Source organism: Oncorhynchus keta, chromosome 15 (assembly GCF_023373465.1).
Source record: "Oncorhynchus keta strain PuntledgeMale-10-30-2019 chromosome 15, Oket_V2, whole genome shotgun sequence".
NCBI classification, from domain to species: Eukaryota; Metazoa; Chordata; class Actinopteri; order Salmoniformes; family Salmonidae; genus Oncorhynchus; species Oncorhynchus keta.
Window position 1 is genome coordinate 38721700 of NC_068435.1, and position 17542 is coordinate 38739241.

The 17542-nt window shown below is 46.2% G+C and overlaps 1 protein-coding gene across 2 annotated transcripts in view; it reads left to right on the forward strand.

The window, feature by feature from the left end:
• Window positions 1-17542, forward strand: part of LOC118394898 (neurocan core protein-like) — a 93141-nt gene that overhangs the window by 50826 nt on the left and 24773 nt on the right. For both annotated transcript variants that reach the window (XM_052463997.1, XM_052463996.1), the window contains exon 14: window positions 16485-16598. In XM_052463997.1, coding sequence (XP_052319957.1) covers window positions 16485-16598 — 114 coding nt within the window. The remainder of the gene's footprint in view (window positions 1-16484; window positions 16599-17542) is intronic.

Genomic DNA, 17542 nt, shown 5'->3' on the forward strand with positions numbered 1-17542 from the left:
ACCAAGCTCATGCTGGGGTGAAGAGATGTTTCAGCCCATGCTGGGGTGAAGAGATGTTCAAGCTCATGCTGGGGTGAAGAGATGACCAAGCTCATGCTGGGGTGAAAAGATGTTTCAGCCCATGCTGGGGTGAAGAGATGTTCAAGCTCATGCTGGGGTGAAAAGATGCTTTGACCAGCCCATGCTGGGGTGAAGAGATGTTTCAGCTCATGCTGGGGTGAGGAGATGTTCAAGCTCATGCTGGGGTGAAGAGATGACCAAGCTCATGCTGGGGTGAAGGGATGTTTCAGCTCATGCTGGGGTGAAGAGATGTTTCAGCTCATGCTGGGGTGAAGAGATGACCAAGCTCATGCTGGGGTGAAGAGATGAGCAAGCTCATGCTGGGGTGAGGAGATGTTCAAGCTCATGCTGGGGTGAAGAGATGACCAAGCTCATGCTGGGGTGAAGGGATGTTTCAGCTCATGCTGGGGTGAAGAGATGTTCAAGCTCATGCTGGGGTGAAGAGATGACCAAGCTCATGCTGGGGTGAAGAGATGTTCAAGCTCATGCTGGGGTGAAGAGATGACCAAGCTCATGCTGGGGTGAAGAGATGACCAAGCTCATGCTGGGGTGAAGTGATGTTCAAGCTCATGCTGGGGTGAAGAGATGTTCAAGCTCATGCTGGGGTGAAGAGATGACCAAGCTCATGCTGGGGTGAAGAGATGTTCAAGCTCATGCTGGGGTGAAGAGATGTTCAAGCTCCTGCTGGGGTGAAGAGATGTTTTAGCTCATGCTGGGGTGAAGAGATGTTCAAGCTCATGCTGGGGTGAAGAGATGACCAAGCTCATGCTGGGGTGAAGAGATGACCAAGCTCATGCTGGGGTGAAGAGATGTTCAAGCTCCTGCTGGGGTGAAGAGATGTTCAAGCTCCTGCTGGGGTGAAGAGATGTTTTAGCTCATGCTGGGGTGAAGAGATGTTCAAGCTCATGCTGGGGTGAAGAGATGTTTCAGCTCATGCTGGGGTGAAGAGATGTTTCAGCTCATGCTGGGGTGAAGAGATGACCAAGCTCCTGCTGGGGTGAAGTGATCACCAGAGAAAAAAGACAGCGACACTGACTCTAAAGATAGTGATGCCTATGGAATTTAAGTTCTGATGAAGGACAAGTGACGAAGGGCAGAACCATTTTAGACTATTGAGATGCACCCCTAGAACAGTCATGGAAGTATGTACTGCAAAACAACCTTCAGTTGATAGTACACTCTTTGAAAAAAGAATATTATCTAGACCCTAAAAGGGTTCTTCGGCTGTCCCCATAGGAATAACTTTGAATAACCCTTTTTGGCTCTAAGTAGAACCCAATTGGTTCCAAGTAGAACTGTTTTGGGTTGCATGTACAGTAGAACCCTTTCCTCAGATGGTTCTACCTGGAATCAAAAATGATTTTACCTGGAACTAAAAAGGGTTCTCCTATGGGGACAACTGAATAACCCTTTGGGAACCTGTTTTTTCTAAGAGTGTAGTGACTGAGTTCTTTACATTTAATTTATATTTTATGTAGTCTAGAACCCGTCAGTGGAATTCAAAGCCAATGTGCTATGTTTGTCCAGACATGCAGAACTGGGGGTTAATGGTTCAAAGGTCCCATCAGAAAGTCTTGGCTGTCTGGATTTGATTTGTCTGACAACCTTTCTGCAACATTCTTCATGAGGGCTTTTCTTTGCTTCGTTTTCAAGCCCTTATCAACTCTCAGAACATAGGATATCGTTTAGTTTGAAGTGACCTTGAAAGCACAATTTGGTGCCTTTCAACCTTGAATTGAAGGATGAATTGATATGACACTTCTACTTACCCCAACCTGCCAACTTTAAACGCTGTGTCTCCTGCGTGCTAGCGTAGTAACAACTTCCCTGTTCCTGTTCACTGGACCCTATGATCACTTGGCTACATAGCTGATGCCTGCTGGACTGTTCATTAATCACAGTACTCCATTTTGTTTATTTTTTGTTTATCTGTCGGCCCCAACTCATGCCCTGTGTGTAGTTAACCGACCCTCTCTGCCCATTCATCGCCATTTTACCTTTTGTTGTCTTAGCTGATTGGCTGTTGTTGTCTTACCCGTTGTTGCATAGCTAGCTCTCGCAATCAACACCTGTGATTGCTTTATGTCTCTCTCAAAAAGTCAATATGTCTGGTACACTGTTGTTTAGGATAGTTATTATTGTCTTAGTTTACTGCAGAGCCCCTAGTCCCACTCAACATTTAAAAAAAAAAATTAAATTCATTTTTTAAATTTATATTTCACCTTTATTTAACCAGGTAGGCAAGTTGAGAACAAGTTCTCATTTACAATTGCGACCTGACCAAGATAAAGCAAAGCAGTTTGACACATACGACGACACAGAGTTACACATGGAATAAAACAAACATACAGTCAATAATACAGCATAAACAAGTCTATATACGATGTGAGCAAATGAGGTGAGATAAGGGAGGTAAAGGCAAACAAAGGCCATGGCGGCGAAGTAAAACACTGAAATGGTAGATTTGCTGTGGAAGAATGTGCAAAGTAGAAATAATGGGGTGCAAAGGAGCTAAAATAAAGAAATAAATAAAATAAATAGAGTAGGGAAAGAGGAAGTTGTTTGGGCTAAATTATAGATGGGCTATGTACAGGTGCAGTAATCTGTGAGCTGCTCTGACAGCTGGTGCTTAAAGCTAGTGAGGGAGATAAGTGTTTCCAGTTTCAGAGATTTTTGTAGTTCGTTCCAGTCATTGGCAGCACAGAACTGGAAGGAGAGGCGGCCAAAGGAAGAATTGGTTTTGGGGGTGACCAGAGAGATATACCTGCTGGAGCGTGTGCTACAGGTGGGTGATGCAATGGTGACCAGCGAGCTGAGATAAGGGGGGACTTTACTTAGCAGGGTCTTGTGTATTTGGAAACAGTATTTTCAAATACTTATTTCAAATACTATTCACCTGGGTTAAATCCATGGGAGTGTATTTGAGTCTGTGTATTTGAGTATTTCAAATACAATTTGGCAGATTTGGTTTTTACAAATACAATTCAAATACTCAAATAAAATTACTTGTTTTGAGCTGTGTATTAAATACCAGCTACTGAAATACACATGTATTTGAACCCAGGTCTGTGAGAGAAAGAATTAAGGAAAGCTTTGAGAATGTACAGACTCAGTGAGCATGGCCTTCATATTGAGAAAGGCCACGGTAGGCAGACATGGCTCTCAAGAGAAAACAAGCTATATGCACACCGCCCACAGAATGAGGTGGAAACCTAGCTGCACTTCATAACCTCCTGCCAAATGTATGACCATATTAGAGACACATATTTCCCTCAGATTACACAAAGCATTCCAAAGCAAATCCAATTTTGATAAACGTCCATATCTATTTGGTGAAATACCACAGTATGCCATCACAGCAGCAGGGTTTGTGACCTGTTGCCACAAGAAAAGGGCAACCAGTGAAGAACACTATTGTACATTATTTTTTTAATTGAACCTTTATTTAACGAGGCAAGTCAGTTAAGAACAAATTCTTATTTACAATGATGGCCTACCAAAGGGCATAAGGCCTCCTGCGGGGACGGGGGCCTGGAATTAAACAAATAAATACAATATAAATATAGGACAAAACACACATCACAACACCACATAAAGAGAGACCTAAGACGACAACGTAACAAGGCAGCCAAACATGACTACACAGCATGGTAGCAACACAACATGACCACAGCATGGTAGCAACACAACATGACCACAGCATGGTAGCAACACAACATGACAACAACATGGTAGCAACACAACATGACAACAACATGGTAGCAACACAACGACAACATGGTAGCAACACAACAACAACATGGTAGCAACACAAATCAAATCAAATCAAAATCAAATTGATTTATATAGTCCTTCGTACATCAGCTGATATCTCAAAGTGCTGTACAGAAACCCAGCCTAAAACCCCAAACAGCAAACAATGCAGGTGTAAAAGCACACAACATGACAACAACATGGTAGCAGCACAACATGACAACAACATGGTAGCAGCACAACATGACAACAACATGGTAGCAACACAACATGACAGCAACATGGTAGCATCACAACATGGTAGCAGCACAACATGACAACAACATGGTAGCAGCACAACATGACAACAACATGGTAGCACCACAACATGACAACAACATGGTAGCAACACAACATGACAACAACATGGTAGCAGCACAACATGACAACAACATGGTAGCAACACAACATGACAACAACATGGTAGCAACACAACATGACAACAACATGGTAGCAGCACAACATGACAACAACATGGTAGCAGCACAACATGACAACAACATGGTAGCAACACAACATGACCACAGCATGGTAGCAACACAACATGACAACAACATGGTAGCAACACAACAACAACATGGTAGCAACACAACATGACAACAACATGGTAGCAGCACAACATGAAAACAACATGGTAGCAGCACAACATGACAACAACATGGTAGCAGCACAACATGACAACAACATGGTAGCAACACAACATGACAACAACATGGTAGCAGCACAACATGGTAGCACTACAAAACAAGGTACAAACATTATTGGGCAAAGTCAACAGCACAAAAGTCAATAAGGTAGAGACAACAATACATCGTACAAAGCAGCCACAACTGTCAGTAAAAGTGTCCATGATTGAGTCTTTGAATGAAGAGATTGAGATAAAACTGTCCAGTTTGAGTGTTTGTTGCAGCTCGTTCCAGTTGCTAGCAGCAGCGAACTGAAAAGAGGAGCGACCCAGGGACGTGTGTGCTTTGGGGACCTTTAACAGAATGTGACTGGCAGAACGAGTGTTGTATGTGGCGGATGAGGGCTGCTGTAGATATCTCAGATAGGGGGGTGTGAGGCTTAAGAGGGTTTTAGAAATAAGCATCAACTAGTGGGTCTTGCGACGGGTATACAAAGATGACCAGTTTACAGAGGTGTAAAGAGTGCAGTGATGTGTCCTATAAGGAGCATTTTTGGCAAATATGATGGCCCAATGGTAAAGAATATCTAGCCGCTCGAGAACACCCTTACCTGCCAATCTATAAATTATGTCTCTATGTAATCTAGCATGGGTAGTATGGTCATCTGAATCAGGGTTAGTTTGGCACCTGGGGTGAAAGAGGAGTGATTACGATTGAGGAAACCAAGCCTAGATTTAACTTTAGCCTGCAGCTTTGATATGTGCTGAGAGAAGGACAGTGTACTGTCTAGCTATACTCCCAAGTACTTGTATGAGGTGACTACCTCAAGCTCTAAACCCTCAGAGGTAGTAATAACACCTGTGGGAAGAGGGGCATTCTTCTTACCAAATCACATGACCTTTGTTTTGGAGGTGTTCAAGGTTAAGGTTAAGGGTAGAGAAAGCTTGTTGTACACTAAGAAAGCTTTGTTGTAGAGCATTTAACACAAAATAAAGTAACTAAACTTTGGCCTTTCCGATAGCCTGAGTGCACTTATTTCTCATTTGCCTGAACGAGAGCCAGTCAGTATGCATGTGCCGAGCCTTTTGCCAAATGCAATTCTTGAGGTGGAGTAACTCTGCCAGATCACAGTCGAACCAGGGGCTGAACCTGTTTTTAATTCTCATTTTCTTTATAGGGGCGTGTTTGTTAACAATACCACTGAAAATATCGAAAAAGAAGGTTCAAGCGTCTTCGACAGAGGGAATCAAGCAGATTCTATACCAATTTACAGAGGCCAGTTCATGAAGGAACGCTTGTTCATTAAAGTTTTGTAGCAACCTTTGGAAGATCTGTCTTGCAGAAAAAGTTTATAACCAGAATTGTCAACTTCAGTATTCAAAACACTCTTCCTTAACCACGTCTCAGTAAAGACCAACACAAATGGATTGAAGCTGTAAACCCACACTTTCCATCGATCCATTTGAAGTAATACGCTTCTAGTGTTAACGTGCAGAAAACCCAGGCTTTTACGAGAGCAGAAATCAGTGAAGCAGATATCAGAGCACAAGTCAGAATTGGGTCTAGCAACAGTAGGTGGGCCAGGATGTACATGCACATTTCCAGATATCATCAACAGCAATACAATCAAGGCACGGCAGAGGACAGTGAGAGCTCTGCAGTGTTGACTTATGACATCTGAATGTGCATCAGATGTCAGCAAGATCATATTGTACAGCAATTTCATCAGGTAACATGAATACAAAGCCGACGAGAGGTAAATACAACCCATATTTATGTTTATTTATTTTCCCTTTTGTATATAGTCATAATGACATTTGAAATGTCTCTATTCCTTTGGAACTTTAGTGAGTGTAATGTTTACTGTTCATTTTTGATTATTTCACTTTTGTTTATTATCTATTTCACTTGCTTGGCAATGTAAACATATGCTTCCCATGCCAATAAAGCCCATTGAATTGATAGAGAGAGAGATGGCTCTCGCTACCTTGAGCTTGGCACAGGAATAATGAAATAAGTGAATTGGCTCTGAAGTACTCTCAGGGCGCCCTGATTCATGAAGTAGGAAGGAGAGGGACAAAAAACAGGAAAACGGAAACATCCACAGTAATCTTGAGTTGCCATGGTGAGAATTAAATTACCCTCCTCCCTTACAAAACATTTACCTTTACATTTTAGTAATTTTGTAGAAGCTCTTACCCAGAACCACTTACAGTAAATTTTACTCAATAAAGCAGCTATTGGCAAAGTCAGTGCTAGTAAGAAAAAACACGTGTTAGTGCAAGAAATCGAAGGGGGATACGAAGTCAATTGCACAACTGAATGCATTCACCCAAAATGTATCTTCCATATTTAACCCAACCCCTCTGAATCAGAGAGGTGCGGAGCGCTGCCATATCGACATCCACGTCATCGGCACCGGGGGGGGGCAGTTTTTGTTGGGGGTTATCCACCTAGCCATCTCTGGGAATTGAACCAGCGACCTTTCGACTTAGTGGCCCAACGCTCTTAACTGCTTGGCTAAAGACACAGAGAAGTAGCCAAATCTTCCAAAAGCTCTAACGGTTTGTCTAACTTGTTGGGGGTAGTGGTCAAAACGGACATTGTTTGCAAAAATGTTACAGAAAATGTTGTTGAGGTCAAGAGTGGTCTTCAAAATGGTTGGATTTGGATACAATTTCCTGGTGAATTTAGATAGTGTGGCGAGTGGCACAGTGGTCTAAGACACTGCATCTCAGTGCAAGAGGTGTCACTGCAGTACCTGGTTTGAATCCAGGCTGCATCACATCTGGCCGTGATTGGGAGTCCCATAGGACGAGGCACAATTGGCTCAGCGTCGTCCAGGTTTGGCCGGGGTAGACCATCATCGTAGATATAAATTTGTTCTTTACCGACTTGCCTAGTTAAATAAATCGAATAAAAGTGTTGTTCCCATAGCAACCACTGCTGCAGTTGATGGACATAGAAAACATAGGAAAAAGCTTTCCTTTGTGTTACACCAATGAATCACCTCTGGGAGAATGTCAGAGCTGTGGACATTGTTCTCTTTACTCTATCCCAAATCATTTAGACCAAGCTTAGCTGGAATTTTTCCACAATTCTCCCACTGTCGTCAAATGCTTGGTTTACAGGAAAAGTATTTGTGCAGGTCTGTGCGCATAGCCAGTGAACTTAAGTGAACGAGTCTAAACCTCTCCCTCAACGTGATCAAGACAAAGGAGATGATTGTGGACTACAGGAAAAAGAGGACCGAGCACGCCCCCATTCTCATCGACGGGGCTGCAGTGGAGCAGGTTGAGAGCTTCAAGTTCCTTGATGTCCACATCACCAACAAACTAACATGGACCAAGCACACCATGACAGTCGTGAAGAGGGCACAACAAACCTATTTCCCCTCAGGAGACTGAAAAGATTTGACATGGGTCCTCAGATCCGCAAAAGGTTCTACAGCTGCAGCATCGAGAGCATCCGGACTGGTTGCATCACTGCCTGGTATGATAACTGCAAGGCCTCCGACCGCAATGCACTACAGAGGGTAATGTGAACGGCCCAGTACATCACTGGGGCCAAGTTTCCTGCCATCCGGGACCTATATACCAGGCGGTGTCAGAGAACTCCAGCCACCCTAGTCATAGACTGTACTCTCTGCTACCGCATGGCAAGCAGTACCGGAGCGCCAATTCTAGGTCCAAAAGGCTTCTAAACAGCTTTTACCCCTAAGCCATAAGACTCCTGAACATCTAGTCAAATGGCTACCCAGACTATTCACATTGCCCCCCCCCCTCTCCTCTCCACACCACTGCCACTCTCTGTTGTCATCTATGCATAGTCACTTTAATTAACTCTACCTACATGTACATACTACCTCAACTAACCACCCAACACATTGACTCTGTACCGGCACCCCCCTGTATATAGCCTCCACATTGACTCTGTACCGGTACCCCCTGTATATAGCCTCCACATTGACTCTGTACCGGTACCCCCTGTATATAGCCTCCACATTGACTCTGTACCGGTACCCCCTGTATATAGCCTCCACATTGACTCTGTACCGGTACCCCCTGTATATAGCCTCCACATTGACTCTGTACCGGTACCCCCTGTATATAGCCTCCACATTGACTCTGTACCGGTACCCCCTGTATATAGCCTCCACATTGACTCTGTACCGGCACCCCCTGTATATAGCCTCCACATTGACTCTGTACCGGTACACCCTGTATATAGCCTCCACATTGACTCTGTACCGGTACACCCTGTATATAGCCTCCACATTGACTCTGTACCGGTACCCACTGTATATAGCCTCCACTTTGACTCTGTACCGGTACACCCTGTATATAGCCTCCACATTGACTCTGTACTGGTACCCCCTGTATATAACCTCCACATTGACTCTGTACCGGTACACCCTGTATATAGCCTCCACATTGACTCTGTACCGGTACCCCTGTATATAGCCTCCACATTGACTCTGTACCGGTACCCCCTGTATATAGCCTCCACATTGACTCTGTACCGGTACCCCCTGTATATAGCCTCCACATTGACTCTGTACCGGTACACCCTGTATATAGCCTCCACATTGACTCTGTACCGTAATACCCTGTATATAGCCTCCACATTGACTCTGTACCGGTACCCCCTGTATATATCCTCCACATTGACTCTGTACCGTAATACCCTGTATATAGCCTCCACATTGACTCTGTACCGTAACACCCTGTATATAGCCTCCACATTGACTCTGTACCGGTAACCCCCTGTATATAGTCTTCACATTGACTCTGTACCGGTACCCCCTGTATATAGCCTCAACATTGACTCTGTACCGGTACACCCTGTATATAGCCTCCACATTGACTCTGTACCGTAATACCCTGTATATAGCCTCCACATTGACTCTGTACCGGTACCCCCTGTATATAGCCTCCACATTGACTCTGTACCGTAACCCCTGTATATATCCTCCACATTGACTCTGTACCGTAATACCCTGTATATAGCCTCCACATTGACTCTGTACCGGTACCCCCTGTATATAGCCTCCACATTGACTCTGTACCGTAATACCCTGTATATAGCTTCCACATTGACTCTGTACCGTAATACCCTGTATATAGCCTCCACATTGACTCTGTACCGGTATCCCCTGTATATAGCCTCCACATTGACTCTGTACCAGTACCCCCTGTATATAGCCTCCACATTGACTCTGTACCAGTACCCCCTGTATATAGTCTCCATATTGACTCTGTACCAGTACCCCCTGTATATAGCCTCCACATTGACTCTGTACCGTAATACCCTGTATATAGCCTCCACATTGACTCTGTACCAGTACCCCCTGTATATAGTCTCCATATTGACTCTGTACCAGTACCCCCTGTATATAGTCTCCACATTGACTCTGTACCAGTACCCCCTGTATACAGCCTCCACATTGACTCTGTACCAGTACCCCCTGTATATAGCCTCCACATTGACTCTGTTCCGGTATCCCCTGTATATAGCCACATTGACTCTGTACCGGTACCCCCTGTATATAGCCTCCACATTGACTCTGTACCGGTACCCCCTGTATATAGTCTTCACATTGACTCTGTACCGGTACCCCCTGTATATAGCCTCAACATTGACTCTGTACCGGTACACTCTGTATATAGCCTCCACATTGACTCTGTACCGTAATACCCTGTATATAGCCTCCACATTGACTCTGTACCGGTACCCCCTGTATATATCCTCCACATTGACTCTGTACCGTAATACCCTGTATATAGCCTCCACATTGACTCTGTACCGGTACCCTAGTCGTCCTAACGTAGTCTACACTGCTATCTGCCCAGCAGCTAGCCAGCTAGCAAACGTCCACCGTCTACCGAATAGCAGCACTGTAGAAACTATTACACTCAACTGAACGACTTGATCAGTGTAGTGTTAGCTAGCTACATAGTTGTCTTTGCTGTCTTCGTATCCAAGATAATTGTGTAGTTTAGAGCGTGTAGTCTTAGAGTGATTATCTTAATTTACCGAGGTTAGCTAGCCAGCTATTTGTCGTCCTTAACGTAGGAGACACTGCTAGCTAGCTAACAGCTAGCCAACGTCTACTGAATAGAACTTCCGCACTCAACAACCCGGTCGCATTCCGCTTCGCTCCACAGGTAGTATCACATTTTCATTTCATTTCATTACAGCACAACGGTTTGATTTGTTTGATCGTAGCTAGCTACATAGCTAGCTACATAGCCGTCTGTGTATCAAAGATAATTGTGTAGTCTAGAGCGATTTTCTAGGTTAGCTAGCCAGCTATTGTCGTTCTTTTAACGCAACGTAACGTAATCAACACTGCTAGCTAGCCAGCTAGCCCCGAATAGCAGCACTGTAGAAACTATTACACTCAACGGAACGACTTGATTAGTGTAGTGTCAACAACGCAGCCACTGCCAGCTAGCCTACAAAGTCAACAACGCAGCCACTGCCAGCTAGCCTACTTCAGCAGTACTGTATCATTTTAATCATTTTAGTCAATAAGATTCTTGCTACGTAAGCTTAAGTTTCTGAACATTCGAGACGTGTAGTCCACTTGTCATTCCAATCTCCTTGCATTAGCGTAGCCTCTTCTGTAGCCTGTCAACTATGTGTCTGTCTATCCCTGTTCTCTCCTCTCTGCACAGACCATACAAACGCTCCACACCGCGTGGCCGCGGCCACCCTAATCTGGTGGTCCCAGCGCGCACGACCCACGTGGAGTTCCAGGTCTCCGGTAGCCTCTGGAACTGCCGATCTGCGGCCAACAAGGCAGAGTTCATCTCAGCCTATGCCTCCCTCCAGTCCCTCGACTTCTTGGCACTGACGGAAACATGGATCACCACAGATAACACTACTACTCCTACTGCTCTCTCTTCGTCCGCCCACGTGTTCTCGCACACCCCGAGAGCTTCTGGTCAGCGGGGTGGTGGCACCGGGATCCTCATCTCTCCCAAGTGGTCATTCTCTCTTTCTCCCCTTACCCATCTGTCTATCGCCTCCTTTGAATTTCATGCTGTCACAGTTACCAGCCCTTTCAAGCTTAACATCCTTATCATTTATCGCCCTCCAGGTCCCCTCGGAGAGTTCATCAATGAGCTTGATGCCTTGATAAGCTCCTTTCCTGAGGACGGCTCACCTCTCACAGTTCTGGGCGACTTTAACCTCCCCACGTCTACCTTTGACTCATTCCTCTCTGCCTCCTTCTTTCCACTCCTCTCCTCTTTTGACCTCACCCTCTCACCTTCCCCCCTACTCACAAGGCAGGGCTCAACCTCATCTTTACTAGATGCTGTTCTTCCACTAACCTCATTGCAACCCCTCCAAGTCTCCGACCACTACCTTGTATCCTTTTCCCTCTCGCTCTCATCCAACACTTCCCACACTGCCCCTACTCGGATGGTATCGCGCCGTCCCAACCTTCGCTCTCTCTCCCCCGCTACTCTCTCCTCTTCCATCCTATCATCTCTTCCCTCTGCTCAAACCTTCTCCAACCTATCTCCTGATTCTGCCTCCTCAACCCTCCTCTCCTCCCTTTCTGCATCCTTTGACACTCTATGTCCCCTATCCTCCAGGCCGGCTCGGTCCTCCCCTCCCGCTCCGTGGCTCGACGACTCATTGCGAGCTCACAGAACAGGGCTCCGGGCAGCCGAGCGGAAATGGAGGAAAACTCGCCTCCCTGCGGACCTGGCATCCTTTCACTCCCTCCTCTCTACATTTTCCTCCTCTGTCTCTGCTGCTAAAGCCACTTTCTACCACTCTAAATTCCAAGCATCTGCCTCTAACCCTAGGAAGCTCTTTGCCACCTTCTCCTCCCTCCTGAATCCTCCTCCCCCTCCCCCTCCTCCCTCTCTGCAGATGACTTCGTCAACCATTTTGAAAAGAAGGTCGACGACATCCGATCCTCGTTTGCTAAGTCAAACGACACCGCTGGTTCTGCTCACACTGCCCTACCCTGTGCTCTGACCTCTTTCTCCCCTCTCTCTCCAGATGAAATCTTGCGTCTTGTGACGGCCGGCCGCCCAACAACCTGCCCGCTCGACCCTATCCCCTCCTCTCTTCTCCAGACCATTTCCGGAGACCTTCTCCCTTACCTCACCTCGCTCATCAACTCATCCCTGACCGCTGGCTACGTCCCTTCCGTCTTCAAGAGAGCGAGAGTTGCACCCCTTCTGAAAAAACCTACACTCGATCCCTCCGATGTCAACAACTACAGACCAGTATCCCTTCTTTCTTTTCTCTCCAAAACTCTTGAAGGTGCCGTCCTTGGCCAGCTCTCCCGCTATCTCTCTCAGAATGACCTTCTTGATCCAAATCAGTCAGGTTTCAAGACTAGTCATTCAACTGAGACTGCTCTTCTCTGTATCACGGAGGCGCTCCGCACTGCTAAAGCTAACTCTCTCTCCTCTGCTCTCATCCTTCTAGACCTATCGGCTGCCTTCGATACTGTGAACCATCAGATCCTCCTCTCCACCCTCTCCGAGTTGGGCATCTCCGGCACGGCCCACGCTTGGATTGGGTCCTACCTGACAGGTCGCTCCTACCAGGTGGCGTGGCGAGAATCTGTCTCCTCACCACGCGCTCTCACCACTGGTGTCCCCCAGGGCTCTGTTCTAGGCCCTCTCCTATTCTCGCTATACACCAAGTCACTTGGCTCTGTCATAACCTCACATGGTCTCTCCTGTCATTGCTATGCAGACGACACACAATTAATCTTCTCCTTTCCCCCTTCTGATGACCAGGTGGCGAATCGCATCTCTGCATGTCTGGCAGACATATCAGTGTGGATGACGGATCACCACCTCAAGCTGAACCTCGGCAAGACGGAGCTGCTCTTCCTCCCGGGGAAGGACTGCCCGTTCCATGATCTCGCCATCACGGTTGACAACTCCATTGTGTCCTCCTCCCAGAGCGCTAAGAACCTTGGCGTGATCCTGGACAACACCCTGTCGTTCTCAACTAACATCAAGGCGGTGGCCCGTTCCTGTAGGTTCATGCTCTACAACATCCGCAGAGTACGACCCTGCCTCACACAGGAAGCGGCGCAGGTCCTAATCCAGGCACTTGTCATCTCCCGTCTGGATTACTGCAACTCGCTGTTGGCTGGGCTCCCTGCCTGTGCCATTAAACCCCTACAACTCATCCAAACGCCGCAGCCCGTCTGGTGTTCAACCTTCCCAAGTTCTCTCACGTCACCCCGCTCCTCCGCTCTCTCCACTGGCTTCCAGTTGAAGCTCGCATCCGCTACAAGACCATGGTGCTTGCCTACGGAGCTGTGAGGGGAACGGCACCTCAGTACCTCCAGGCTCTGATCAGGCCCTACACCCAAACAAGGGCACTGCGTTCATCCACCTATGGCCTGCTCGCCTCCCTACCACTGAGGAAGTACAGTTCCCGCTCAGCCCAGTCAAAACTGTTCGCTGCTCTGGCCCCCCAATGGTGGAACAAACTCCCTCACGACGCCAGGACAGCGGAGTCAATCACCACCTTCCGGAGACACCTGAAACCCCACCTCTTTAAGGAATACCTAGGATAGGATAAAGTAATCCTTCTCACCCCCCTTAAAAGATTTAGATGCACTATTGTAAAGTGGCTGTTCCACTGGATGTCATAAGGTGAATGCACCAATTTGTAAGTCGCTCTGGATAAGAGCGTCTGCTAAATGACTTAAATGTAATGTAAATGTACCCCCTGTATATAGCCTCCACATTGACTCTGTACCGTAATACCCTGTATATAGCCTCCACATTGACTCTGTACCGGTACCCCCTGTATATAGCCTCCACATTGACTCTGTACCGTAATACCCTGTATATAGCCTCCACATTGACTCTGTACCGGTATCCCCTGTATATAGCCTCCACATTGACTCTGTACCAGTACCCCCTGTATATAGCCTCCACATTGACTCTGTACCAGTACCCCCTGTATATAGTCTCCATATTGACTCTGTACCAGTACCCCCTGTATATAGCCTCCACATTGACTGTATATAGCCTCCACATTGACTCTGTAATACCCTAGTATATAGCCTACCCCCACATTGACTCTGTACCAGTACCCCTGTATATAGTCTCCATATTGACTCTGTACCAGTACCCCCTGTATATAGTCTCCACATTGACTCTGTACCAGTACCCCCTGTATATAGTCTCCATATTGACTCTGTACCAGTACCCCCTGTATATAGCCTCCATATTGACTCTGTACCAGTACCCCCTGTATATAGCCTCCACATTGACTCTGTACCAGTACCCCCTGTATATAGTCTCCATATTGACTCTGTACCAGTACCCCCTGTATATAGTCTCCATATTGACTCTGTACCAGTACCCCCTGTATATAGCCTCCACATTGACTCTGTACCAGTACCCCCTGTATATAGCCTCCACATTGACTCTGTACCAGTACCCCCTGTATATAGCCTCCACATTGACTCTGTACCAGTACCCCCTGTATATAGCCTCCACATTGACTCTGCCTACCGTAATACCCTGTATATAGCCTCCACATTGACTCTGTACCGTGAACACCCTGTATATAGCCTCCACATTGACTCTGTACCGGTACCCCCTGTATATAGCCTCCACATTGACTCTGTACCCCTGTATATAGTGAACCGGTACCCCTGTATATAGCCTCCACATTGACTCTGTACCCCTGTATATAGCCTCCACATTGACTCCCCTGTATATAGCCTCCACATTGACTCTGTACCGTACCCTGTATATAGCCTCCACATTGACTCTGTACCGTACCCCCTGTATAGCCCCCTGTACCCTGTATATAGCCTCCACATTGACTCTGTACCGTAATACCCTGTATATAGCCTCCACATTGACTCTGTACCGGTATCCCCTGTATATAGCCTCCACATTGACTCTGTACCAGTACCCCTGTATATAGCCTCCACATTGACTCTGTACCGGTATCCCCTGTATATAGCCCCCCTGTACCGGTACCCCCTGTATATAGTCTCCATATTGACTCTGTATATACCAGTACCCCCTGTATATAGCCTCCACATTGACTGTGTACCGTAATACCCTGTATATAGCCTCCACATTGACTCTGTACCAGTACCCCCTGTATATAGTCTCCATATTGACTCTGTACCAGTACCCCCTGTATATAGTCTCCACATTGACTCTGTACCAGTACCCCCTGTATATAGTCTCCATATTGACTCTGTACCAGTACCCCCTGTATATAGCCTCCATATTGACTCTGTACCAGTACCCCCTGTATATAGTCTCCACATTGACTCTGTACCAGTACCCCTGTATATAGTCTCCATATTGACTCTGTACCAGTACCCCTGTATATAGTCTCCATTATTGACCAGTACCCTCTGTATATAGTCTCCCACTCTGTACCCCCCTGTATATAGTCTCCATATTGAGCCTCCACATTGACTCTGTACCAGTACCCCCTGTATATAGCCTCCACATTGACTCTGTACCATATTGGTACCCCCCTGTATATAGCCTCCACATTGACTCTGTGACCTGTAATACCCTGTATATAGCCTCCACATTGACTCTGTACCGGTATCCCCTGTATATAGCCTCCACATTGACTCTGTACCGGTACCCCCTGTATATAGCCTCCACATTGACTCTGTACCGTAATACCCTGTATATAGCCTCCACATTGACTCTGTACCGTAACACCCTGTATATAGCCTCCACATTGACTCTGTACCGGTATCCCCTGTATATAGCCTCCACATTGACTCTGTACCGTAACACCCTGTATATATTGTTATTTTTTTTTACTGCTCCTCTTTTATCTCTTATTCTTATCTGTATTTTTTAAAACTGCATTGTTGGTTAGGGGCTCATAAGTAAACATTTCACTGTAAGTGTAATACCTGTTGTATTTGGAGCATGTGACTAACAACATTTGATTTGATTTAAAGTGGACGGTTACTCAGGACTCTCCAACCGGTGTTGTGTGTGTTTTTTCTAACAGACGTGGATGACTGCCAGTCCAATCCGTGTCTAAACGGAGGCACCTGCATCGACAAGATCCACTCGTTTGTCTGCCTCTGTCTGCCCAGCTACGCAGGAGACACCTGTGAGAAGGGTAAGACAGTGAATGCACACTGGTCAACACATGGCGCAAGCATGGAAACACACTATAGTCAATACACACAGCCTAAACAGAGAGAGACTTTCATCTGACATACACTTCTCCAAATTATACAGGGGCATGTTTTAATGGAGCTTTCAATCAAGTCTCACATTTAACCATAACTCACATTTAACCACATTTAACCATTTAACCTTATGGAAAATAACATCTCAATTTCAGATTTTTTTGTTTTTGCTACTTCTATATGTGTAGCTCTATAAACGTGTCGACAGTAAATACCTAGATACAGTATCTACAGGGATCAGGATGATGTTGCCTGTCTGCTATCAGCAGTCTACAGCAGCCGGCTGTGATCCAGATCATCTTGATCAGCATTATGTGCAGTATCGGCTTACAGCTGGATCAGCGGCTAACATCACAGTGCACTATCAATCAATCAATCAATCAATCAAATGTATTTATAAAGCCCTTTTTATATCAGCAGATGTCACAAAGTGTTATACAGAAACCCAGCCTAAAACCCCAAACAGCAAGCAATGCATATGTAGAAGCACGGTGGCTGGGAAAAACTCCCTAGAAAGGCAGGACCCTAGGAAGAAACCTAGAGAGGAACCAGGCTCTGAGGGGTGGCCAGTCCTCTTCTGGCTGTGTTCTAATAGCCCTTAGCCGTACCCTTATCCTACTCTGCTCCTCTGGTGATGTAGAGGTTAACCCAGGCCCTGCAGCCCCTAGCTTCACTCCCATTCCCCAGGCGCTCTCATTTGTTGACTTCTTTGATTGCCCCCCATCTATCTCCAGAGCTCATGCTGTTAGGTGACCAAACTGGAACATGCTTAACACCCCTGCCATCCTACAATCTAAGCTTGATGCCCTCAATCTCACACAAATGATCAATGAACCTACCAGGTACAACCCCAAATCCGTAAACACAGGCA